We start from the raw sequence: 27,094 nt of genomic DNA on the forward strand, positions 1-27,094 counted from the left end.
GTACTGAACACACTCTGGAAATAACCTGCCACTAATAAATAAACATATTTAACCAAGAATAGGGCAAAGATTTCTATTTCTAAAACATTTCCACAAACACAAGCTAAGAAGCTTGATGATACACTGCTGGTAGTTCATATTTGAACCCTCCTGTGTTCTTAAGCGACGTGATTACTTGGACCTCACAAGCTTTATACTCTGTTCGCGGTCCACTGTGATCACACTGACCCTGCATCTGCTTTTATACAAGTTTTGTGTGTGTAGTTTTGGGAACTCAGTCTGACTGAACAAGACCTACAACCACAGGAGGTTAAAGAAACTTAATACATATTTTTAAATCACAATTTAAAAATTCAAACTTAAGAAAAATTGCTAGGATTTTAAACGGCTTGTGGAACCTAAACATCTTTTTTCCTTTCCTAAAATTCAGATTTAGTAATAAACAGAAAAAAAAAAATAACTCAAACTCCAACTCAGTACTCAAATCTGCTAATATAGTTTTCGACAATCCTTGTTTTTTCTCAAAGATTTTTCATCTTTCATTTGAAATGTTTCTTCAGAATTAAATCCATCCATCCTGTATAGTTTTGACATTTTCCTAGTGAAAACTTGATTGGTTCATCTGACAGGCTGTTAATTACAACTGGAAATGAATTAGGGAATGTTTTTATTGAGCTGGGTTTGTTTTTGTTTGTTTGTTTTTAATATCACTAAGCTATCAATTGAGAATGTCCAGTTAGGAATGGACTGCAGACAGACACTGGAGCATTCCAGGAAAAATTTCACTGGGAAGTGATTTTTTTTTTTTTTTTTTTTACCATAAAACAAAAATATGAGAACTTAATTGCCCACATACTTTACAATTTGGACATGAATAGGTGTAGGGTATATAACAAAACTTTGTTTAAATCCAGCATAATGTGGAGGTCTGCACAGGTCAGAAAGGGGCAGAAAGGTCAGACGTGGTGTATCAACTAACAGTTTGACGAACCAAGGATCTCGTTTTCATTCATCAACAATAACAGGATGTATTTTGTCACTTTTGTAATTCATACAATCTGCAGTCAGATCCCCAAACCTGGGGAAGTGACAGGGGGTTGGAGACTGGACAGTGGAAACCACAACCACCTCGGACCTTTGCAGCTCATCTAACTGACTGCAAGCTTCAACTTACAAGTCGAAAAACAAAATGGAGATGAGCTTTGTGTAAGAAAGTGGGAAGAGCCACAGGCTATAATCGGGGTGCATTTATTGAAAGCTTCTCTAGTTCTTTACGTGTTTTCTTTCTTTCTTTTTTTTTGTGCAGTTCTGTAAATCCCTGTGCTAATGAGTTTCCTCCACAAATTAAGAACCTGCCTTGTGATACTTCTGATTTGTCTCAAATTACATTTATCTGAGAACCTCGTTTGCTTATATTGTCTGAGATTTGCTTGTTTTGATTTTGATCGTCAGTTTGCGCTTGCGCGGATGCGCCATTTGAGTGAGGAGAGTGAATCCGCCCCATTTGTCCGACGGCTCACCAGCCGCCGCATTAGGACCTCCGCAAGTACCGTACTCCTCGCAGCAGCAAACAGAAAGCGGCGGAGGCCGGAGGCATGCTTCGACCACATGACTGAAATAATTACAACAGAGTTATTTGTGTGCCACGATATTATGTGTGTGTGTGTGTGTGTGTGTATATATATATATATATATATATATATATCCAGTGGTTTGCTTTATTAAAACCCGTTAACCTTCTTAACCATTAATGGCGTAATAACTTCGACTGGTTGTCTAACTTCTCGTCCCAAACAGGCCTTTACACTCTCGTTTCAAGAGAAAACTCCTCCCATGTTGCATCGTTGCATCTTCTACCTCCGGCTAACTGTGACCGATTGGGTCAAGTTTGAGTGCGAATGAAGCTGAACCAATCGCGAAGGGCGAAATAAAGCCACAGCACCACTGGGAGCCAATCATTGCCGTACAACGCTAAACAGCATGGCACAAGAGGCGTGGTTACCCAGAAAAGGGTGTTATCATTTTGCCTTTTGCTTTTGGGCATTGAAACCAATAGCTAAGAAGTCTGTCAGGTAATAGCCAATCACGACACACCTCTGTGTTCAAAGGAAACTACGTCCATTTCGGCTTTGAACGATGCGTCAACACCAATGAGGAATGAGAGCCAAAATGGCTTAAGGAGATCCTCAGTTTCAGTTAGGGGCCGTTTCATTTTTGTTGAATGACGGTTCAGCTAACGAATAAGAGACTGAGTTGTTATGCTCAGCATCCAATCATGTAACAGCACACAGAGGCTTTGTGTTACAGTACAGTATGTAGCTGTTGTCCACACTAACAAGACACTATTTTGGAAGCACTTTGACAAACCGTTTTATGTCATTCGGTACGTCCGCATCCAACGAGACGTTTCAGGCGTTCCATTAGCTGTAAACCAGCACAGACAGAACCAGCCAGCCTTGAACCACTAACGCTGGACAAACTTAAAACACTAGCAGCTCCTTTTTATAGCATTTTCCTATCTGGCAGCTTCTGGCAACTGTAGAGGCTAACGTTTTTTTCTTCCTTTGGCTGACGCTTCCAAAATACAACCGAAATAGCAACAACTTCACGTCGTTATTTTAACATTTTGTCATTTCTGCAAACGTTAGCCAACTTTTTTTCCCCCCACTTCAAAACAAAGCTGCCCTCTTGACACATTTTACTCGCTAGGGGGAAAAAAATCTTCAGATTTTATCTACAAGCCAAATTTTCTTCGAAGACCTGTCAATATCTAACAGTTTTATTTAGCTTGCATCGAGGTTTTTAAGGATTGTTTAGCTGTGTTAGCCCGCCGCTAGCTAGCTCCCACCGAGCCCTTTAAATCACCATCTAGGTGCTCAACAAGGAAGAGAGCAGTTTCGGTATTTAACTCACTGGTGCTTTATGCTGCTGGACCTTTAACTTTTAAATATACCCAGTGATCCACAGCGACTGTCTCTCCTCCTTCGCCCATTAAAAACAAAACAGAGGCTGACATAACAACCAAATCACCTGAGCGTTGAAAGGAAGAATCTGGGGAAGGACCTTCAGCAGGTTGGATACACTCCTGGAATCCCTCTTCGGATTGTTATAATATTAGTGTTATTGTTGAAAATGGCGGCGATCGGAATGGTGCAGATGTTGATTGAAGCAGCTGAGTACCTCGATCGTAGGGAAAGAGGTAAAGTATACATATAAATTGTCTCACTTCTTTTGTTGTTGTTTAGCTTTTTTTTTTTTCCTTTTTCCGATTAAACTTCACAGTGGCAGTCCTTCCACAAGTGACTAGACTGTATGGACATATATGAGTTTGCAGCCCTGCTTTAATTTTTGCAACAAGTAATCTGACGACACATGCAGTATTATTATTGTTGTTTTTTGGAGTTTGAACAGTGTGTACTTTACCCAGGTGCCTGCTAATCGTCGTGATAGTGGTAATAATTCATATTGTGGGGGGGGATTTCAAATGCGTTCCGCAAAGACATTCGTACAATTCGGGAAGAAGAGAGAATGAATGCATATGTTGCAGAGGCATTCAGATGTGCAGGAACACAATGTTTCAGTGGAGGCCCCTCCTTTCCTTCTGTTGTGGTTAGCTAGTGGGCTTTATTGTCGTTCAGGATGACATCATTGTCCAAGCTGATAGGGGAAGGTGGTGGTGGGGGGCGGGGGGTTACTGTATCAAAATACTGCATAAAATAAATGGCATGCATGCACCATAGCGTTAATAATATTAATGCTACTTTAGTTCCAAAAGAGGTGGCACATCATGCAGTCTTCCTCTTTTCTCTCATGCTCGGTTCATGCTTACTTCGGCTATATTTTGCACCACTAAATAACAAGACATGTGACCACGATGTTGTTTATCTGCTTGCAGAAGCCGAGCATGGCTATGCCTCTATGCCACCCTTCATCAGCAGCCGGGAGAGGGAAAGCCTCAAAAGGAAAAACAAGAGCAAGAAAAACATAAGTAGCAGGTAAATTAAAAAACAACGACGACAACAAAAAAACAGCTGGTTGGCTTTTTGTTGCATAGACCTGCCCAGACATGGGGAGGTAGGGGCTGGGTCCATGTTGCAGGCTGAAACTTTGGGTTACACTTCAAAAACAGGAAATGACATAGATTTGCCTCTAGTTTGTTGAGAAAATAAAGCGCACAGTTCCCAGTATGCCCATATATGGTGAGTGGCTAAATTGTGTTGGCCTACCCAGCTGGGCCGTTGTTGGTGAAGTCAGTTTGAGTCAAACTCATTTGATCGTTTATCATCTGGTCAGGTAGCCGTTCTCAGCATGGAATGCTAAGGTGATTGACAATAAGTGTACATACCTGAGTGAAAAAGATCAACAAGTCATTGATGAAAAACTGGTTATAATTGTCACAGAAGTATGTAGCAGTAATCAGTGGCTCCCGATTCCCTTAATTCTATGTGTTCAGCGATACTCGCATGCAAAACAGATTTTAAATGCATCTGCAGAGGCCTGAAAATCATCCACTGTCCCAACTTTGTCACTGTATTCAGCAACTTTTCAGGCAAAATAAATCTGTATCGACCAAAATCAGAATCAGCAGGTCAGGTTATTTTAAAAGATCTGTGGTCGGCCAGGAAACTGCAATCAGTAATAATACCAGAGTTTCCCCCAGAAAGCCTGCTAAGCCTGGTGCTAGGGGCTGCAAGGGCAGTCCTCGATTGGCCCTAGCCAACATTTTTGTGTTTAAAAAATTTTAAAAGCTACAAAAATTCAGAGATGCACGAGCAGACGTCATCATTTAAAATTATAACACTGCCAGGTGTAATTGCACATCAGTTACACCTGCCCGTCAACTGTAAACCTAGCTTAATCCGTGTTGCCAGTGTATTGAAAAAAAAAACACAATTTAAGGCAAACAGCGCTTAGCCTGTGGGGGTAAGGCCTGGTGACCCGCCAGCAGTGATGTCACTGAAAAAACCCGTTAATTTGTAATGTTACTGATTCAAATCCAGTAGTCAGACTACAGTTACTTATCAAAATCACCGTCCATGAATTACTATCTTGTTTTGTTATTTTATCGTATTTCCTCTTCTCGTCTTGTCGAGGGAGCGTCTCTATGCAACAGAAATGTAAACAATGGAGGGATTGGTGGAAAAACTGGAACTATTTTGAGTTTCTGTCGACAAGTCCGATTATTATAAGCGGCTTTGGGCTTCATTTTTTTAAAGTCGCTTGCAGATTTAATGAGTGGCGGGTTGCGCCTTTTTGGGCTCGTTTTTGAACGTGAAGTTACTCATTTAGGTTTGGAAATAAGCAGAGACTCAATAAATCCCAGAATTTGTCCGTCATACTCAGTCTCTCCCTGCATCATTTCCCGGATGATCCGTCCCGCTGTGTCTTTGTTGATGTCAAGTTAATATATTACCTCTGAATGACGTCGAGCTTCACGTTGCGCTCCAGAAAACTGCAAACATCGAGACCAATATGAACAGCGCAATAAACGTGAAAACAGCCACGAATAAACGTGTCCGGAGTTGGCAATAGTTATAATGGCAAGTTAACGCCACTATAATTATTAATATTAAGATAAGTGTCACAAATCTGTGCAGTCATCTGAGCTGTGGAGCTGCAGGAGGAGCTCTGGGCGCTGAGCTTTGAGACCAAACGCAGGGCCGTAACGCAGAACCTGAAGGTGGGGTGGGGCGGGGGGGGCGGCTTTACAATCCTTCTTAGAGTTTTCCAGACAACAGTGGACCACACAAATTACTCACGTTTTTTATTTTTTTGTACTGTTTTTTTCTACAATCTCCTCTTCAGTTCAACCTTATCAGTGGAGACACATTGTTGATCTAATCATTATAAAATAGCTTACAATTAAGTTTTGGCAAAGCTCAATGTGATTTTCACAGGAGGCGGAGCGTTGTTGTTAGCAGCTGCTGAAAGTAACTAAAAAGTTACTTTTAGTGTAACTTAGTTACTTTCCAAATCAAGTAGTCAGTAATATAACTAAGTTACTTTTTCAAGGAGTAATCAGTAGTCCGATTAAAGTTACTTTTTTAAAGTAACTATGCCAACACTGCCCGCCAGGCTGAAAATACACTGGAAAAAACCCTGAAAAATAACATTTATGCATTTCCTAAACAGATGAATGTATTTCTGTATAAACTGTCCATGAATTCTACATTGCAATAATTCCAAAGTTACGTGGTAGGTATGCTAAACCGCAGCGTGTATGTGCTGGCTGAGGAGAGAGTGAAATGAGCATAGAGAGGAAATATAGACAGGTCGTCTGTGAAGTTGTAAAAAGCAACCCATTGAGCAATAGACCTAATTTCCACGTTGAAGCTACACATTGACCTCATTTAGACATGTTATCTCTGGACGTTGCCCTGATTTAGACCTGTGTATTTTGTCTCCTTTTGAACAAACCTTGTCTGGTCTTAATTCTTAGGCTAAGAATAAATAATATGTAAGAAACACAAAAAAAGCAAAAGCGGAGACTCAATTTTATTTAATTCATAATACATTAACTAATATCTTTGCACTTTTTTTCAGCTGTGATATTGTGGGTGCAATATCAATGTGTGGAAAAAAAATTTATATTTTTATTTATTTGGGAAAAAATATTGACAGAATAGTATCACATATGTAAGTAGGCTTTTTGTCAGTATACTTACATGTTTACATCAGGTTCACTGACAACAAGATGACATCTGCATATAACCAGAGAGAAAACAGATGTGTATATGAAAGACAGCTGACAGCTGTTAGACAGCATTCAAAGTTTCAAACCAGATCTTGACTCTCAGAATGGTCAGCACCGACCTTCTGACGTTAAACCAGAGAGCTTAATCACATCGTACCAGACACGATGCAGTGCTGACCAGATGTAATCTCCATGGCAACCATTCAGCTGTACACAATGCCTGAGTGGAATAAGCTCCGCCTTCAAGGCAGAGCTCCTCCTCAGAGCTGCAGTTTCCAAGCCTCGGCCTCACAAAGCAGCTGATGTGAAGTTAAGGTTTTTATTCAGGGGATTGACTTTTAGCGCTCTCCTAATTTGCTCTTTGTGATGACAAACTTCTTCTGTGTGATTCGGGTGAATTAACCAAATGTAAAATGGGAGAATACCATTTTGCAGCAGAAATTCTGTGTTTTTGTCCCAACGGATTTCCTAACACTTGTAGTCCTAGACTGGTGCTTTTCAGTTTAATCTGGTCACCAAAATATCATCCTCTTGCGTCAAAAGAGTGGAAGGTAGCACAATCCTTATTATTCAGGTTTTAAGTTGACTCTTGGTTGAAGTGTTCACGGCCATGCGAAGTTGGAGCTTAACTATTGTTGAACGCTTTTAAAACGCCTAGAAACGACATGCAAAACCGTAAACACTACAGCATTGATGGCGGATGGAAAATTGTGTGGCGTTCCACTGATGTAGCAAGCAGAGTTTGACGGAGGAGTAGTTTTAGACGTTTTATGTTCTGAATGACACACATCAATCCGGCTATACAGTCAGCAGCAGCTCACCGAGACCCAAACCAGGTGACTCCAGGCCGACGCGGGGAACTGCTCTCAGTCCGAGCGTTGGACGTTGAAACCACCAGGTTCGGGTCTTCCTGACCTGCGTCCGTGTGAACCAACTGAAGTTTGGTTCGGTTTCATGATCCTTTCCAAGAACACGTACAGAATGTTCTTTACCTGTTGAGCCTCATTCATAATGTACAGGACAGGACAATCCTGAACCTCTGTGTCTGTTTGAGAACAAAGGCTGGTTGTTGTTCCAGGATTAGAGGTGGTTTCAATGGAGGGTTTTTCTAAACCCAGGCGCTCATGTTTTGGGTTCCTGTGAGGGCTTTTTTAGTGTTTGTTAGTTAGGGTTTACGGTGTCTCAAACAGGAATGAAAAATCCAAAATAATTTGCCCAGATGAGTGAAATACGAGAAGGAAGAGATGAAATGGAGGTAGAAATTGACTGATGATAAAATAATGACAGAAAAGAACAAAACTGATGCGTTGAACGGAGTTTTCAAAAAAGAAAGAATTTGGTTGGTTCTTCTTTAGGAATAGCTCGGATTTCATTGAGAGATTATGTCCAGTCAGTGTCTTACATGATTCTCTTTATTTTGATGAAAGGTGGAAACAGTTAGTCAGAACTGTCCCATTGAAACACGTCCAAACTCAATAATATTATAGCAGTTTAAGTGCTTCAGAGTCACAGGATCAGTGTCTGCATATCTAACTATCTAATCGTGCTTCTCCCAAAACAACAACCCAAACAGACTGTACGGATTCTTTAGACTAACTGAGTGGTACGTATAGTACTACTGTGTTCTGCACTGAACAGATGGGATGTGTTGGACATTCCTTCATTGTAGGTCAGTGTTTGCTGTTGGAGTTCGTCTTGGCGTGGGAATCTCTCTCTCTCTATTTAGGCCAGAGTTGGGAGTAAACATCCCAACTTTTTTTTTGATAAACCCATCATTGTGTTCTTCCAAATATATGCCCATCTTTAATGTTTCTCTTCCCAAAAAGGTTGAAATGTAGCAGCTGATTGAAACTCTGGCAGGTGTTTAAAGTGTCGCAATGAACTAATTTTCCAATGGTAAATGGTTCGAGAAGCGCCAATAAGGTGTATCGTGTCACATGAAGGCTGATTGTTATATACGAGTCTGTGTGTTGTCGAGATATGACTGACGGTGACAAAATGAGTTGTTCTTCCACTCCCACTATGCCGCAAGAGATGGAGTGCGCCTCCAGCTTCTGATCATGTGCGAACACGTTGAGCCACAGCTGCTTTTCAGACACGTCAAGCGTGAAACGTGGGATTAGCCGCAGGTGCGTCTTCGTTTACCCCCACGAATTTCTAAATGGCTCTTCGCTTTGGTTTCTAGGTGGGATTCTGACTTACCTGTCCGCTTGGTCCGAACTCTCATTCACCCCATTGTACTGCTATTTAAAGGCCTTGTGTAATGTCCTCCCAGTTTTCTGTTGCATCCCGACTGTTTGTATGCCGTGTTGCTGTTGTGATTGGTCTTCCTCCCTTTGATATTTCTTCTTCTTCTTCCATCTGTGGAGAACATGAGATTCTTCCACCCTGTATCCAGACTCAGACATGTTCCAACCAAACGCCGCCGAGCTCACGCCGTTCTGGTTGTACCAGTGATGCTCATTGCTGGACGGTCCCAATTGGGGTTGGCAATGATGTTGTTGACAGAAGAACATCGTTCGGTATACAGTGTCACTGTAAGCGGAGTCAAGAAAGCGTGGCAGAGTATTAGGGCCACGCTAAGGAAATACAAAAAAAGGAATTACGAGAACGAAGTTGTAAGAGCGTAAAGTCATAATATTGCGAGAATAAAGTCATGTTACGGCATTTTTCTGGTAACATTGCAACTTTATTCTTGTTACTTTGAATTTATTCTCGTGCAACTTTATTCCCGTTTTATTTCAGCTTTCTTGTACAACTTCTATTTTCAAATTATTATGACTTTTTCTTGGTGTGTGGCTCTAATACGCCGTCATACTAAACAGAAGAGCAGGTGAATTATTTTTGCCGTGTCTGAGTCTTCCAGTTCTTCCTGTTTTAGCCTGATTGGTTTAATCTCTTTCTTTTTGGGGTCTGAAAACAAATTGGCTGAAACATGAAACGCTGCAGCAGAATTTGGTGCAGTGGATGATATAGGACTTCTTTATTCAGTCATTGTTTGTTGCTAAACTTCCTCCAGTCACATACTACTGCAGAATGTATTGCAGTAAATTACTGTTGCTGCTCCTGTCTTGTGTGGTAATTAGTTGACTAAGTTTGACCTAGTTAGACTTGAGCTTCTAATTCTGTGTTTGTTTTGCTATTGTGCTTCCTTATTCTTCTGTATTCACTTTTCTGAATTTAAATCATTATCAGTAGAGGGGAAAAGTCATTTAGAAAGCCTGGCTTAAATATAGTGTTGGTGCTGTAAAGCTTCTTTGAGATTTCCATCATGCACTAATGATGTTCTCCATCAAAACATACCTGGAGGGTTGCTTGGATTCTTTCATGAATGTTTGAAAAAAATTCTTTAATCTCCATGGCAACCATTCAGCTGTGCAAAACGTCTGGGTAAACCTAGGCCCGCCTTCGAGACAAGGCTCCTCATCAGAGCTGCTGGTTTCCAAGCTTCCACATCACAAAGCAACCCTCCAATCCTTGCGACTTTTCCCACTCTTTCCCAGCTCCTTCAGACTAGCCAGCATCAATTAGCAAAAACCTGGTGGTACTGTCAGCTGAGCTCATTATAGGAGCTACTTCTCAGTGAAATTCTGATTAAAAACATTGTTAAAGTGTTAATAGAGGAGCCATGTTGTGATACCTTCCTGAAGGCAGAGCTTCAGAAAGAACAGGAGCTTCTTAAAGAGACAGAACCCCAATTTCAAAGCACTAAATTACAAAGTAAATTTTCTTTTAAGTCATATTTGTTACATTTTTATACAACTGAATGTAATATAGTTACTATGTGCCTAGAAAATATATAATACTGCCCCCTTTAAGAACCACCCTGATAATCATATAGATTGTCTTAACTGGACAATGTAGCCATGTGAACTGGACACAGGGCACTTTCTGAATAACTTTTGGGTAAGGGAGGTGAAATTTCAAAGAAAAATATTAGAATTCATATAATTCAAAGAATTTTCTTAGAATGACGTCACTAGGAACAACTTTCAGTCTCAAACTTTGATTTTTGGTTTACAACCAGCCAATCAAGAAACAGCAGTTGGGACCAATCAAAGGCTTAATTGTCAAATTTCAGTCTTTAAATTTCTCGGCATCTTTTTGCTGTTTGGCTATTTACATTAGTAAAGTAAAGCTGCTTCAGTCACTGACTCAGCACAACGATCTTTCTCTGCCCTGCAAAAACACAAAATCTCTTTGGTCTACTTTCTAGTGCAACCATCTTTGTACACTTGAATTTAGACAAAACTATTAAAACTAGTAACTTTTAGATATAGGAGCTTATGTAAGACAATAGTTCCTTCATTCTGATGAAAAGCACTGTTATTCCACTTATCAAAAGACATTTTCCCCGTTTATGAGTGAAAAAATCTGCCAGTTGAACTAGTACTTTTCATCAATATTAAGGAATTATTGACTTATAAAAACTCCTATACGTAGATGCAAAGTTACTTGTAAGTTAGTTTTATCTGTTTTCATGTGTACAAAGATGTTTGCTATATAAACTAGACCAAATTACTTGTGTTTTTGCAGTGTGTGTCATCAAACTGAACTTCAACCTGACTGTTCGGTCTACCTCAAGGTTTGTGCGTTTTGCATCCCAGTTGAGTACTTCCTTGATCTAAAACGAAACATCCCAAACACTCGCGGCCCAAGCAATTACGCAAGCTAGTGTCATTTCAAATGTGCCATAGTGCTGTGGTTGCTATGTCTGAAAGAGGAGTTGGGGGGGAAGGGCAAACAACACAGAAACCAAGGCGGGAGGAAACATCTTCCAGAGCCAAAAATCCAGCCTGAATATGTAGGATCCCTTCGCTGCCAGATCTGTTATGTCACCCGTGGCTGTCTGCCCTGTGCAGGAATGCACACTGTCCTGGAGGGGGGAGGAGGGAGGCCGGGCGAGAAACGGAGCACCCCCGAGTGGCTGCCTGAAACTTGATGATGCCCACACAAGCAGCTCTGCCACATCAGGAGAACAGGCTTCACTTACAGCCTTTTGAACAACCCCCCCCATCCCCTCTCCCCTGCTGCAAAACAAAATCTCTCTTGTTTTTAGGAGCTTTAATGCGTTATTCCTAACAGGATGTCATTAAAACATGTTAAACATCCTGCCTCGACGTCAAAGTTCGAATGAGTGTCTTAAGTCGGTGGCAGTGTGGGGTGTAGCGCAGCTGAAAATGCGCAGGTTATTTTTGGGAGTCGTGGTGGGACAGTGGATCAGGGGTCAGGTGGAGGTGGATGAGCTGAACTCGCCATTTTCTTTATACTGTTTACTCCCAGGTCAGTTAGTTTTCTTTTTGTCTTTTTCAAAAACGTATCCCCCCCTTCCTCGTCCCCTCCATATTCTGCATCTACTCTGTTTGCGTTTGAGTTTGCGACTGAATGCACCACTGCAATGAAGGAGCAAAGCTAGCCATCAACACACGTCCATCTCTCCTTTTACCTCTGCTGTGCTTCACCCAACCCTTACACTGATCAGGACAACATGTACACTGGAGGATCTGGCAACATGAACGGCTGAGTGGCATCTTACACTGACTAGCCTTCTGGTTCCACAGTGTATACCCTCTGGTTCTCTTTATCACAGGTCAGTGGGTAAAGGCGGTTCTTAAAGTTCCCACATAGTGTATTTATTTAGAACAACCATAAAGTTTGTTTCTGAGAAAAAAATAACATGATCAGTTTTTTTGTTTTTGCTAAAAGAGGCAGTATCATTTAAAATTGACCTTTTTTTTCAGCTTTACATCATGTTAGAATATTATTCCCTCATCAAAAACAAACCTGGAGTGTTGCTTTGATTCTTTCATGCATGTTTGAGAAATCCTTTAATATCCATGGCAACCATTCAGCTGAGCAAGATGCCTGGGTGGGCCTAGCTCCACCTTCATGGACAAAGCTCCTCCTCCAAGCTTCTGTTACGCCTATATTAACCCATTAACGCTTTGAACGGGTTACCAGAGGAGCCATGTTATGATGACTTCCTGGAGGCGGAGTTTCAGAAAGAGCAGGAGCTTCTTAAAGAGACAGAGACCCAAATTTCAAGGCATTACATTACAAAGTAAAATTTCTTTTAAGTCATGCTTGGTATATACAATATACACGTGGTTACTTGATTTTGCTATAAAATAGCGCTCTGTGCCTGGAAAACGTATAATTCTCCTTAGTGTGATTTCTTTTTTTTAATTATTAATATTATTATTATTATTATTATTAAACACAATATTTTGTTTAAATTCTAGTGCTTTTGGGCACACTGCAAAAGTCTGTATTTCTCGGCTTAAAATCAAAATGAATAAATTCAGCATGTAAAAGCCTGGAGGGAAATGAAGCCTTTATAAACCAGCTTGCACGTCAGAATATTTCTTCATCTTTCCTGAAATCCGTCTTTGTTATTTCTTTTTAGACAACCCGTACTCGCCCACACAGCCACGTTTTTATTATGTTTTTCTCGGGTGCTCACTCCTCCACATTCAGGTCCTGGACTGCAGCAATGCCTCATGTAGAAGTCATTACTCGCCCCGCGTAATTACTGCCACTGTAGTATTAGCTTTGATTTCGCTCACGTTCTCCTTCTGTCTTGTTTACCTCTGCAGGTCTACACACAATGAGATGGAAAAGAACAGGTGAGTAATAAAGTCTTCATATTTGTGTGTGTGTGTGTGTGTGTGTGTATGTCTGCATGTCCTAGTTATTGGTGGAGCATCATCACATGGTACCCAGCTCACCCCAAAACACTATTAGTTATGATTCCTGGAACACATTTAATTAAGTTTTTACTAAAACCCTTCGAGTGTGATTTATCGGCGGCCATCTTTAAAACTATTCAACTGCATTTCCAACGGTTTCCCCAGTATGTGAAAGCAACAGTTCAGGGGCTTTTTAAGGGCTTTGGTGCAGAGTTAAGGTACAGTTCTCCATATGCTTGGAATATTTTCACATTTCCCCGTTGACCAAAATGTTTTTGTTTGTGCCAGTCCAGAACAGCATAAAACCCTGTCTAATCGTGAAATATCAGGAAAATTGGTCATAAAAAAGTGCAGAGTAGCTGATGCCTCAACATAAAATCTAGAACCATTCACCCTCATATTTACTAATTAGTAAATATAGTCCACTTTTGTGCAAAGTTAAGTCAGTATAGTGTCAATAAAGTTGTTGTGTGAAGGCCTCAGAGGTTTATTAGAAAGCATTATGACCGAGCAACGCAGCGGCACAACTATGAGTTGAGCATTCCACAACTTCCACAAATAAACATGGGACAGTCGCAGACGAAAACAAAAATAACGACTGCTCCAAACGCACGACCAGAGCTGCTATGTATTAGTTTTTATAGTAATAGCACATTAATGCATTAAAATGGTCTAGTCAAATTCAGAGCTAGATCCAAAGGAGAATCTGCGCTTTGAAGATTGATTTTCACAGATGCATTCTGACTGAGCTGAAGCCGTTTTGAGTCTTTAGATCTGTAAAGCTGGTAGAGACGTGACCCTGCAGTCAGGGCCGAATTACAATGTGTTTTATGCCTTTCAGATGTTTCAGTCATAGAAATCTTGAAAGCAACAGGTATTTTTTTTAACCTTCTTCTGCCCAGTTATGCACAGTTTAAGGTTGGGCCATTCTGAAATAAATCTCAATGACGTCTGTGGTTGTAACGTACAACAGAGTGCTGGGGCCATAATAAGAAAAAAAATCTATAAAATTATGAGAATAAACCGGTGCAAGAATAAAGTTGTAAAATTACGAGAATATAGTTAGAACATTACAACAAAGTCATACGAAAATAAAAAAAGTCATGAGAAGAATAAACTTGTAAGAGAACTAAATCATACTATTATGAGAATAAAGTCATATTAACAGAATAAACTCATACAAGAATGGCTCTGAAATTACTGGAACAGTCAAACTAATATGAGAATAAAGTTGTAATAATAAGGCGATAGAGTCATAATATTTAAAGAATTAAGATTTAGAGAATGAAGTGGTAATATTATGACTTTATTCTAGTCATTTTATTTCTTGTATTTTCTTAGCTTGGCCCTCGTATGCTCTTATGGTGACATTATAAAACACAATACTTTTGAAAGCCTCTGTAAAACCTCTGAGGTCTTTTTCATTGGTTCTCCCTCTGCTTGCAGGATCTAGTAAACAGTTTGCTGAGGAAAAAGAAACCCCCTCAGGTTTACGAGGCTTTTGTAATCCAAGCCTCAGGCCTCAATAAAACACCAAATCAGGTGTTATCCTGAGACAGAACAAGAACTCGCAGTGTGCGCCGTCTGACTAAAAGAGTCCCGTCTTAACCAGGGTTGGTTGTCGTAGTGATGCCTTGGGCTGAGTGCTGCGGCAGGTTTCTGCTGACTGAGCCTTCATTTGTTCGCCGTGGCCTCCTGACACCCAAAAGATACATGAGGTGTCTTTGTTTCGTCAGCTGACTCGCCATCTCCTCTGGCTCAGGAGCTGATCTTGTTTAAGCACCAAAAGCAATTCACAAAATCACACTTTTATGTAGCATCTCTTCAGATTATGCAAAACTATCACGAGAATCGGAAAAAGCTCATTAATTATCTATTTCAGCTTCTCAGATGTGATTTCTTTTTTTTTCTTTTCTTTCTCTCAGAGCAAACTTGAGTGAAATAACCTTTTACTCCGTTGGTTGCTTTAAAGCTTTACAAACTTTGAGGAATTCAGACAGGGCCCTGGTAAACTAGTCTTAAGAGTTTCCAAAAATGTTCTAGTTTTAGCATCTTTTTTTAATCTACTCATGTCTAAATCGCTGTCCAATTCATGTTCTGTGAATTACTGCAGCAATTTGCAGAACATGCAACACACATTAATCTTTATAGGCAGCTGTCTCCTACAAACTATATTAAATCAAAATTGGCATAGAAATCCTCAACATGCAAGAGCAGACCTGCACAGTCTGTTTCCATATCGTACAGTTTCCATCAACATGACAGAGGGATGTGTAAGAGTTGGGAAGTTTTTCACTTTGCTGTAGTTCAGTAGTTTAGGGGAAGAGCAACATCATTTACATTTTCATTTAACCCTCTGTTGGTCTTATTTTTTATTCAGTTGAAGCCAATTCTGTAAATTAACACCAAAAGTAAAGCGGACACATTTAACAATTCTTCATTATTTCTTAGAGACAATTATGTAATCCTCTGGCTGATACGCCACCTATTGGCAGAGACGGTGACTCTGGTTTTCGGTTGTGGACTCAAGTTGCGTTTATTTTGCACAAAAAAACCAAGCAAAAAAACACTTCAGACTTGATTTGGACTCGAGACTAGACGTAGAGTCAATTACATGTTTTTTTTGTAATTTGATGTGCTTGATGTAGCCAACACCGTTCAGAGATTAAAGGTTATTTATGGATCTTAATGATGTGTTCACCTTTGTTTTCCTTTCATAACAAGGGCCAACAAACATCTCTCTAAAAAAAAAAGTAACATTTTACAACTACTGGTCATTTCAGGTAAAAGAAACAAAACAAAAAAACAACAACATTGTATCCTTACTTGGCTAGCTGCATCTAGCTGCTAGCTAAAAAAAAAAGCACTTCCTGATTGGCAAATAAATGGCAACAGGCGACAGTACGGACATGACTGTGATTCATTCAGAAAAGTGAATGTTTTTCTTAGATCATAAATGTATATTTATACATGGAATGGTTTGAAATTAGCCTTTTAATCAATTTTAATATAATTAAAACCAGATCAATTATTTGCATGTTGAATTGCATTTAAAGATTCAAAGATAATTGTTAAATGGTTGTGAATTTGCAAACAGAACCGGCATGCATTGGGTTAAGATGTTTATTTACATGCTAAAGGCTCCACTTGGACTTGGGAATCAGTCGTCCGTTACCAGACTGCCGGCTGTTGCCCCTGGCATTGTGACAGACCAAATATCATCCACCTGATAAACTCCTGAAAGGCTTCCTTAAAATGACTTCACTCAACTCTCATACTGAAGTTGGCGTCGGACTCAAAGGTTCAACATTTGTAGCTTAAAAGTGCCTCTTTTCTCCCTGCGAAATTAGAAATTCAGAATAAAAAGCATCTTTTTTTTTTTTTACATGCCCAGCAATGTAGCAATCAGAATGAACGCCAAGGTGATGCCCAACAGATTGACTTTCACAAGTGGAGCGTTGCAACTTTCACTCTGACGCTGCCCTTGATGTATGTGCAAAACTTTATTTGGGAATCTCTTTGGGTTTATTTCAAATGTAACGGAAGATGGAAGAGAAAGAGAGAAAGGGGAAACGGTTCAAAGGGAAAGGAGGAAATGAGAACGGAGGGGAGAGAACAAGTCAACACCCTGGAAGTCTGCTTGTACAGAGAGAGACAAAACAAATGCTTATATATAGGCTTGTTGCCATAAACAATAAATCAATTAATCACAGGATGAAATAAAGCAAGTTCAAACATTTCCATTTTATTGATTTATCGTTTTTCTCTTTTTCTACCAAACTTTGGACGATAAAAGTCTTCGGTCTGGTGATTTGGTCTCAACCGGCTCTTTTTTGTTTCCAGAGACTTCATGACTCATTTTATTTGTTTTGTTTATATATTTTGGCTGTTTAAAATGTCTTCCAGTTCCAGTGTTAAATGTTCATTAGGATTTGAAATTCGTTGATGTTTGAGAGGGCGTGCTTGCATCGTCGTCCCATTACTATTATATTACTTGAAAATGGTCTCAAAACAACAATATTATCGTTTATCGCAATAACCTCTGGGAGAATTTATCGTCCAGCAACATTTGCTACCATGCTAGGCCTATTTATATAACAATGAGAACGTCACTAAAAGGTACATGGTACAAGTTAAGTCCAGATCTATTTAGTGTTTTACTGCAGTTGTAAGCGCAGTGAAGCACCATCTTCAGCGAGGTTTCATTTCTGGCAGATTGGACGAAGAGTGGTGGGAGGTTAAAGTTGATGCTTTCACCTCCTGCTGGTTACGTCACACGAATCAAAACTCCTGTTTCTTTCCTTTGAATTTGCACAACGGATGCAGGAAACTAGCTTTTGCTCTTTCCGCTTATGTCTTGTTTGACGTAAAGAAAGCCTGTAGCCATAGCGGTTTCTTAATGAAGGGGGTCCTGCGTGACATCTTCGGTGACGGAAGACAGCGCTCAGGAAGGTTGTCGACATTTATATGAACAGAAATCCGAGAGGGATAGTTGATCCAAAGCAGCAGCTCAGCTGATCGGCCGGAGGATCCATGCTAATGTTTCCTCTCTGTGGGCTAAAGCGCCTCTGCTCTGTGTCTGTGTAGGACAGTTTGGTCGAACGCGAATATCTTCCAACCGCTGATTTGAAAAAAGACATAATGATCGTCTCCCTGTGGAGAACTTTCTGGACCTTTTTCTGCCTCCAACATCCTGCAGATTTTCTACGTCGGAAAGCCGTCGTAGTGCGGGCAGATCGCCATCCACCAATTCCGAATCTGGCTCACACACACACACTGCAGGCTGCCGGCGTGTGTTTGCGTGTGTGTTTACTTCGGCCGTAACCCGACTCCAATCAGCAGCACATTTTCTACTTGCACGCAAGTCTCTCCATGCCGGCTCCAAGGGGTCAGAGGGCAAATGCAAGGACAGCGAGGTGATTTACTGCTGTCGGGGGGCCAGAGGCCTCCAGATGACCTACATGTGGTTCTGAGTGGAAAAGACAAACTATTTTCAGCTGCAGGGCGACGAAGCGGCCCGCAGCTTTCAACGTCTCGTTTGGCTCCGTCTTTAGGTTGACAAGAACATTCTCACCTGTCGACACACTCAACCTGAATAACCTGTCGCCGATAAGGCGCAGAGCGCTGTGGCCGTGTCGCTTGGCTGTGACCTGACGAGTCTGCTGCTCGGCAGCGTTGTTTAGCAAACATTAGCTTGCCCCTTTGAGCCCTTATTATGTTAGAACAACCTGGGCGGGGACTTTGCCAGGTTATGTAATGGCACTTTGGACGCCCTTTGGACGGAGTCAGCTGAGAAGTAGACGCTTGTTCTCAGCTGTTGACTGCAGCGCTACGTGTGCGAGTTTGTGTGTGCGTGCAAAGGCTTCTCACACCGCGCAAGGGGTTGATATCATAATTAAAAGCTTCCTCTGCCAAGATGCAAAGCAGTTGTACATCTGTCATTGATTTGAATAACTCTGACACAGACGGCGGTGGCGTGCCGGGCCTTCAGCCGCCCGTAGAGAACAAGATAGGGAGGGGGGGATGCAACATTTAAACACTCTGCTGTCGGGACGAGTCTGACGTATGTGGGGCACACTCGCTCAGGCAAACACAAGCACTCAGACACGTACACACTCCCAGCCAGGCCGGAGGTGTGTGTTGTGTAACAATGGGGATCAAGAGGTTAGCTCCACGCTCTGAACTTCAGCAGGCGTCCTGGCCTGGGAGATGTGAGAGCAGGAAACGCATCTGGGAAGACAAATGTGAACCGGGGAGCTAACTGTACTAATCTGTTCACATGTGATCTGTTTGCTGGCCTTGTTTTGATGCTGCTCAGCATTTTCTGCTCCGAAAGTGAGAGGAGCAGAAGTGGTTGTGTTTTTGTTTGTTCGTAGCCAAAGAGAGGAAAAGGAAGAAACGAGAAGCCTGTGGAAGTGCAAAAAGATTTATACTGTGGTGGTAATATTTTTCTACATCATCAGTAAAGATCCCTTCGAATTAGGGCTGGAACTTTATCATGTAATTAATAACGTTTCTCTTTTGTATGTAAAAAAAAAAAAAAAAAGAAAAAGAAAGAAAAAAGTCCCTTCTGGAATTTTTTGCATGAGGCAACAAAACCTCCTCTCTCAGTCCTCGGGGGTCTGACCTGCAGTCTATTTGCAAACGGCGATGGATGACAAACCTGATCCCACTGGCCCACCTGGGATTTCATTTTTGTTTTAAAAGTAAAACAATCTGACGGGATGCTGGAAGAGACTACTGTTGTGCTGAGGTTGTGCTGAAATGGGCACAGCTCTACTTTCAGTAATTAGGAAGTACTTCTCGTCTGCTGTCCATTGTTCTCTCAGATCAGGAAGTGCAGAAAGTGTTGCACGCGTGAAAAAAAAAAAAGGACCATCAAAATAGTTGGGATGAGGTTTTTGGGGTTTTTTTAACTAAAGAATCAGAGTAAAATAGACAAAAGCACAGTGAGTTATTTACCATTTAACTGTTTGGGTCTTAAAACACCCATATATATATATATATATAAAAAGTAAATAAATGCGACACGTTTGCTCTTGTAGAGAACATTGATAAAAATATCATGCCAAAGTGTTTTGGAAGTGGAAGAACGCTGCTTTTCTTCACAGTGAATCTGATGAATGAACATCCTCCCACTGGTGCGTCCATGTTTTTTGGGGGGGCCTTTCAGAATGTGTGAACGATGCTCTGAACAACGATTGCAGTGTGTGTGTGTGTGTGCGTGGGCACGGTTATCACTGAATGTTCAAAATGATGTTCCCGAGCCGTGTGTCGTAGTAAGACGCTGCTGGCTGGAAGGAAGCGGCTCCATATTTAGACGGAAATCATTCAGTTCGGCTCGTGGTGCCGAGCGACTGGAGCCACAGCGCGCGTCCGTTGGTCACCGTTTGCGGAGGAGGTGGATTTCTCATCCCATGTGTCCCTTTCTGCAGAGCGTAGCCGGCCTCTGTTTGGAAAGTAACGTGCAGCAGGCCGTATGGATCAGAATGCGCTAAAGTGGTGAAATCCAAGAATATCTCAGCCCACACAGGGTTAACGTTGGACTCCGCTTGCTAAATGCGTACTTACTAAAACGCAGTGCCGTCGTTTGCCTCTGTTTCTGAGGAGGAAATAGTTTGGTTTGATTGCGTCAACCATTTTTTCCCCTCCCTCCTTTTTTTAATTTTACTGTCTTCTCTCTCCAGACGGGCACATCTACGGCTCTGCCTGGAGCGCTTGAAATCTCTCGTTCCTTTGGGACCAGATGCCAACAGGCACACCACCCTCAGCCTGCTGATGAAGGCCAAAGAACATATAAAGGTACTAATATGAATAAAACTCATTTGTTTGTTGCTATGGTTTCTTGCTTTTCGTCTTTCTCTCTCTCTCTTTCTGCAGGTGTAGAAGCAGACTTCCTAGGGTGTAGTTCTCTATCCTTCTGTCTCTCATCTCCTTAGTTTCCTTTAAACTTCCCGTCTTCTCTTCCCTCTCCATGTCCATTACATTTGAAATGAACCCAAAGCTATTTCTATTAAATATTTCTACTTGTATATGAAGTGGAGCATCAGAGCAAAAGCTGTAGTTGCTCCTCCACTGGACGTAAATCTGTTGGACCTCACCTTGTCACCTGGACAACAATTCTGAGAAAAGAACATTTAATCTGTGGGTCATTTGTCAGCACGTTGTGTTGAGCTTACAATAGTATTGAATTTCATTCATTCCGTCAATCGTGTTCACGTTTTTCCACAACCTCTGTCTTCGATTGTTGGGATTACCGACTGACACAATGTCTTCCCAACAGCCTGGAGCATCTAGAGACTCGGCCCTTTCTAGTCCAAAAAGCAGCTCAGACGAGATGGAGAGCGCCTGTGAACCTCCGTTTTAAGTCTTACCTCTAGACTCTTGAGTCAGATTATACTAGGCCGTTCCGACTTTTGGATCTTAGTCAACCCTGACCAGCTTTCCTGTCCCGCCTGAAGAGAAACAGCTGTTCACCAGAAAGTAGCGGAGGTTCAGGGTGAGGTGCAGAGTTGGTTTTCCACTGCACACTCCTTGCTAAGCTTGTGGATGGCCACGTCCAGGTAGATCCTTATGATGCAGTTTGTTCTCTAATGTTCTCCTACAAACCTCTTAGGCCTTCAGAGAACAGCAGAGCATCTAAAGGCCATTGAGTCTAAAATTAGTTGTTGCAGTGAGAGAAAATCTGACAAAGTTCAAAGGTTCTGAATGCTGTAAAGGGTACAAACTGTCTGGCTGTACCAGCAGCTCCTAAAGGGCTCCGTTTCCTGTTCAGAGGCTAGAGGAGAGTGACAGGAGAGCTCAGCACACCCTGGAGCAGCTACAGCGGGAGCGGAGACACCTGAGGAGGCGCCTGGAGCAGCTGGGAGTGGAGCGGACCCGCATGGACAGCACCGGCTCCACCCGCTCCTCGGACAAGTCCGACTCTGACCAGGGTGAGCGCCAACAACACAGGCTCAAAGTCTGATACATGTCAGCTCAATGATAGGGGGCGCCAGAGCTGTCCATTAGCAGCCCACAGAGTTTCTGTGTTGAAAATGTTAAAGGTTACAAAAATGCTGAGGTCCTTGAAAAGATACCATAATTTGGATGTAATAACAAGTGATGCCAATGAAGGGATGGTGCAATTGATGCATCAACTATAAACGTAGCTGAATTCGTCTTTACTGTTACTTATGTATAAAAAAAAAAAAAACCCTATTTAAAATAAACAACACTTAGCCTGGCAGCCCGCCTGGCTGGTAATACACTGAAGGAAACTCTGCATATATCCATCCACCAAAATTCATGCATCACCCTAAGTGACCTCATGGTTGGGAACTAGAGCTGTTCCAGCTGTTTTTCGATCAAAAAGATACAAAAAAAACAAAACTTTTTAACTGGAATCAAAGCTGATCAGGAAAACATGACATTTTTTAAAAATCAGCACATGGTTAAACTTTGCCATCCAGAGATGCCGCCGAAGCACATTTTGACATCCTTGTATTTCATAGAAGCAGCACATTTCTCCTTGCATGACTGCTCAAACGTCATGTTCCGATCCAGACCCGTGCCGTGAGCATTCATGGACCAAACACAGCGAGTGAATCACTGCCTGAGTCAGTGGTGCTGCAGGTTTGAAGGGAGTAAGGTTTTATTAAGGCTGATCAGATAAAGTCCAACTGGATTTTTGTTGCTCCATCTGAAAGAACTGGAGTTCAGCGGCTTCGTCTACAAACTGGTGTGTTTAACGACTGATTAACCAGCTAGTCGGCGTGAAAGCTTACGTCAACCAAAGTGGGACCCACAGCTCGAATAAATCGTCCTTTCAGGAACTACACATTCAAAAAATGACAACAATCCCTGTATTTTATAGTTAAATTTAAGTTTTCACTGTATTTTTTAGTTCTGTGGGAAAAGACAGAACAGTAGCGTATTGTTGGATCCTGTACATCGGAGGCTGTAGAGACTGGAGTTCCGTGGTTGATTTCTAATCATCGGGTTTTGTAAATGTTTGACCTTGGAAATGCAGTTTCTAAGCTTCCGCCTCACAGAGCAGCTCCTTTAGACTAGCCAGCAGTAATTAGCAAACACCTAGTGCAACTGTGTATCACCTGAGCTCATTATACAAGCCACTTCCCAGTACAACACTGGTAAAAACATTGCTAAGGGGTTGTAATGACTCCCTAAAGGCGGAGTTTCCAAAAGAGCTGGAGGTTTTAAAGAGACAGACTGTCAAGTTCAAGACGTTCAATTACGAAATGAAGTTTCTGTTAGGTTATATTTGGTGTACAGTAGTTTTATAACAACTGAAAGTAACATAGTTACTTGAAGGTATTATAAAAGTATTTTATGTGGCTGTAAAATGCATACTACCACCCCTTTAAAGACAAAATGATGACAGAGTTCACATTTAAACCTTCATTTAGCACGTATATTAGCGATTAGCTATGTTAGCATTACAAATGCTGTTATCTCTGCATGTTTTAGACCAGAGTGGGAGAGCTACCGCCCCCTCAAAAGAAGAAATTGACAAATGTTGCCCTCCACCCCAAATCAGCATCTTCAGATCCAGCCCATTAAAATCCCAAATTTGAATAATCATGTTCATTGTACTTTTTAAAATAGTTTGACTTAACTCTGAAAGTCTTGGCTCTCCCTCGCTCTCACAGCCTGAATGAACCAACCTCAGCAGTGTCTCTACACACTACTAAAAGTACAATTTCTTTTGTTTTTTTGGGGGGGGGGTTTACACCTCTATCTTTCTTACTTTCTAAATAAATAGCTGACTGTTCTCAGTTCAGTAGCCACTTTCAGAGCGCAGACTCTGATAATGTCAACTCCTGATTTTCCGACGACGCCAGAGTGTCTTTCTTGACCGCATGTAACCGCGTCGGTCTTCCCCGTGTCTTCCACAGAGGACCTGGACGTGGACGTGGAGGGGACGGACTACCTGCTGGGTGACCTGGAATGGAGCACCAGCAGCGTGAGCGACTCAGGGGACGAGCGAGGCAGCCTGCAGAGCAGCTGCAGCGACGAGGGCTACTCCAGCGCCAGCCTGCAGCGCCTGCAGGACACTCAGGAGACGGCCAAGCAGCTGGCCTGCGGCCTATAAACAGCCCGGACCGCCGAGCCGACACCCACCCGCCCCACCTCCACCCAAAATCTAGATCTCACCACTTCTTCCTGCACAGACCCCGCCCCCCTCCCACTCGCCCCACCCACCCATCCTCTTCTCCTCTGCAGCTGACTTCCACTATGACTGCAGCAGCTCAAAGACGCCCAGGCACACTCAGCTTTTCTTCTTCTTCTTCTTCTACTTCATCATCAGCGGTCAGTCTTAAGGGCGTCGCCCGTTCCGCTCCTCTCCGCTCTGTGCCAATCAAACGAGTGGGATTTGAAAGACACTCCGCCCCCTTTTCGTCTCTCCGTCCTCTAGAGAAACAACTTTCAGCCAGAGAATGTTACCACACAAAGTCCCACTGCCTCTTTTTCTACGCCTCAAGAGCCATGGGAAGCACTTCCAAGAGATTATTCTCTTGTATGACACACACACACACACACACACACTTCCATCTCTCCCAGTTGTGAGACCTCTCCTCGGTGACGTGGGGCCCGTTTTTCTGCCCCTCTCACCACTGAAACATCAGTGCATGGTACCTTGCACTTGAAATTGCTTTTGTAAACAAAAACTGTCATCTTTTTCAATCGCCGTCTCTTGTAAAGCCCCGCCCCCTCCCGGATGAAGTGAATGTTTGTGAAACTGGTCAGTCGGCAGACTCTGTGGACACTAAACCAGACCGACCGCACGTCGAGTTTAAACTATCTGAGCCGGCAACAATTCATCCTGTGGTGACCGAAGCTTTAGCCGGCAGGCTCCTTTTGTGACTTTTCTCTTTTTTTTCTTTTTGTAACGTCCCCCTCTGCCATTGGTTGTGAAGATGTTTGCGGGTTTCCGATGGGTTCTGCCTCTTCTCTGACGACGGTGGCGTTTTTACAGCGTTCCCCTTTTTCTCTCCCCGCCCCCGTAAATGGGCGACGGCCATTAACCTTTTTTTTTTTTTTTTTTTTGCCAGGTGCTAGTACATCGTTGTACACCAATCTGTCACTGCCCCAGCTGTTAACAGGAAGGGAAAAGCCCATCTACCTAAAAGCAGTCGAGAGACTTGAACACATTCCACGACATAAAGAGGAGAAGCTGGTGAGACTGAGATTATAATTTCTTTGTGTGTTTTGAAAGTGGGCAGTCACATTAATTACATGAAGGTTGAGTTTGGGTCAGGATAGGGTGGGTTTGTTTCTTTTTTTTTTTGTAGCGGGAACACTTAGTCAGAGGCCCAAAGTTTTCTGTGTTTTCTCCTCTTAAAAAGCACTAAAATGTTTAAAACCACAGAAAAAAAAAATCCTTTGCTTTGCCATCATAGCTATTTATTATTTCTGGACAAATGTACACCTTTTAATGTAAATAGTTCTCAGAAAGAGTTCTATGTCTATCACCAAATGTATTTATTAGATATCCTAAATATATAGATGAGTCTATAAAAAATATATATATATAAATATATACTTGGTCATAGCTTCTGTTCATTTTTGTGAGTTTTATGGAGAGTTTCCTACAACGTAGTTGGTTTGCACAGCAAAGTCAATCCTTAGAATGCTTAGAAAAGTCTCTTGTGCCTCGAGGCGTTTTTGTTGTCTGTTGAATTTGGCGCAGTTTTATCATGGTTCGTTTCTTTGTTTTCTTGTGTTTAAAAGCCGTCCTGTCCGGTTAACGGCGTGGGGGACAGTGGAACAACAACAACAACAAAAAATACTCAGTATAACTTTGGAAAAATATGAATTAAAAGGTTTTAAAGCAATGGAGATGCACCAATCAGGGTTCTCCTGGCCGATCCTGGTTTACTGTGAGGTTTGACCTTCTGATTTTGCTAAATTTTTATCTTCTGTTTTTTTCTACAGATTGTAACACAAAGAAAAACAAATTAATTGAAGTATTAGAGTTGGGTTAAACACAAGTTGAGGTAATTAAAGATTTTCCCCATCTGTCCCTAAATGGATGCTGGTCATTATGTCCATTTGGCATTTTACCTTTGAAGATTTGGTTGTGTTATACTTTTAAAAAAAAAAAATGTTTTTATTCCTCTTAGAAACAAAATGGCGCCCTCCGACATTGGACTTTTTGTACCTAACGAGCGTCAGTTTGTAATCCCCTCAAAGCCATTTTGAACGTTTTGTACCTGCATTCAATAAATATATCGCATGGCTCCTTTCTTCCTGTTTAGACCTTTTGACTTTGTTTTTTGACTGAATTGAAAAGTGAAGCTCTAAATTTTCTCTAAATTAAATGAATCATTCAGAAAAGTCTTTCATTTCTAATTCTTCAGACATTTAGCCTAAAAACATAATTTGACATGGAAAGATCTTTCAAATGTTCAGATAAATTATGATTCTGAATTCGTCTGTATGAAAAACTTTGCTGATTGCGCGGTGTAAACATGGTGAAACTGTCGGGATGAAATGGCGCACACATTACGGCGCAAAATTAAAGTATGAAGGGGTCAAAGGGCATCGATTTGGAGCTAAACGGTGGTACAAGTTGACCTGCAGCCTCAAAAGTTCAAATGACTTTTATTAAACTCAACTAAAGTGGATGAAATCGTTACGAGTTCTGCCATATTTACACCCAAACCTTAGTCAGGCTTCCATCCTCTAATCGATTCAGATTGAAGGGAAAGTTGGCAGGTTCCGATCTCCGGCCGACGGATCGGTGCATCTCTACTGGTAGAAATTTGGTGGCCAAATTCTAGGAGGCAATGATCCAACATCCCCGTCCTCCACCCTCCTGTCCCTCACCTAGAACTCCCAACACGCTCCGCGTGGCTCCGCGTGTTCTCCGCAGCGGTTCCGAATAGACGCATGCGAGGAGAGCCGGGGGTGGGTGGGCCACAAACATCTGAATGTACACAGACCGCAGTGCAGAGGCGAAACGCTGAAGGAAGCTCCCCGCTTGCGCATGCTCTACTTGTAAAGCTCAGCTAAAGCATTAACATGGTACACCAATGACAGAAAAAAACAAAACTCTCTAAAATCTGAAGAACTTAGATTAGAATCGTTTGGTCTGTTCGTGTGGCATGCTGCTTATCTTTGTCAAGTTTAAAGTTTTTTTCCAACGGAGAGGAACCGCGAAACTGCTACTACACGAAAACGGACGTAAGAGGAGATGCGAGCGGGC

General features: G+C 41.8%; 1 protein-coding gene across 1 annotated transcript; it reads left to right on the forward strand.

The window, feature by feature from the left end:
• Window positions 1–1,870: 1,870 nt before the first annotated feature.
• On the forward strand, window positions 1,871–26,132 carry mxd1 (MAX dimerization protein 1). Its single transcript, XM_044112008.1, has 6 exons — window positions 1,871–3,199; window positions 3,896–3,995; window positions 13,291–13,320; window positions 20,571–20,685; window positions 21,659–21,818; window positions 23,781–26,132. The coding sequence occupies exons 1-6, from the start codon at window positions 3,133–3,135 to the stop codon at window positions 23,975–23,977; spliced, it is 669 nt and encodes a 222-aa protein (XP_043967943.1). The 5' UTR covers window positions 1,871–3,132; the 3' UTR covers window positions 23,978–26,132.
• Window positions 26,133–27,094: the final 962 nt, after the last annotated feature.

Source organism: Gambusia affinis, linkage group LG03 (assembly GCF_019740435.1).
Source record: "Gambusia affinis linkage group LG03, SWU_Gaff_1.0, whole genome shotgun sequence".
NCBI lineage: Eukaryota > Metazoa > Chordata > Actinopteri > Cyprinodontiformes > Poeciliidae > Gambusia > Gambusia affinis.

Excerpts from the sequence above, each read along its gene's own strand:
- mxd1 (XM_044112008.1), top strand. The coding sequence starts at position 3,133 with ATGGCGGCGATCGGAATGGTGCAGATGTTGATTGAAGCAGCTGAGTAC. Across the intron at positions 3,200-3,895 it reads CCTCGATCGTAGGGAAAGAG|AAGCCGAGCATGGCTATGCC; the intron begins GTAAAGTATACA and ends ATCTGCTTGCAG. Across the intron at positions 13,321-20,570 it reads AATGAGATGGAAAAGAACAG|ACGGGCACATCTACGGCTCT; the intron begins GTGAGTAATAAA and ends TTCTCTCTCCAG.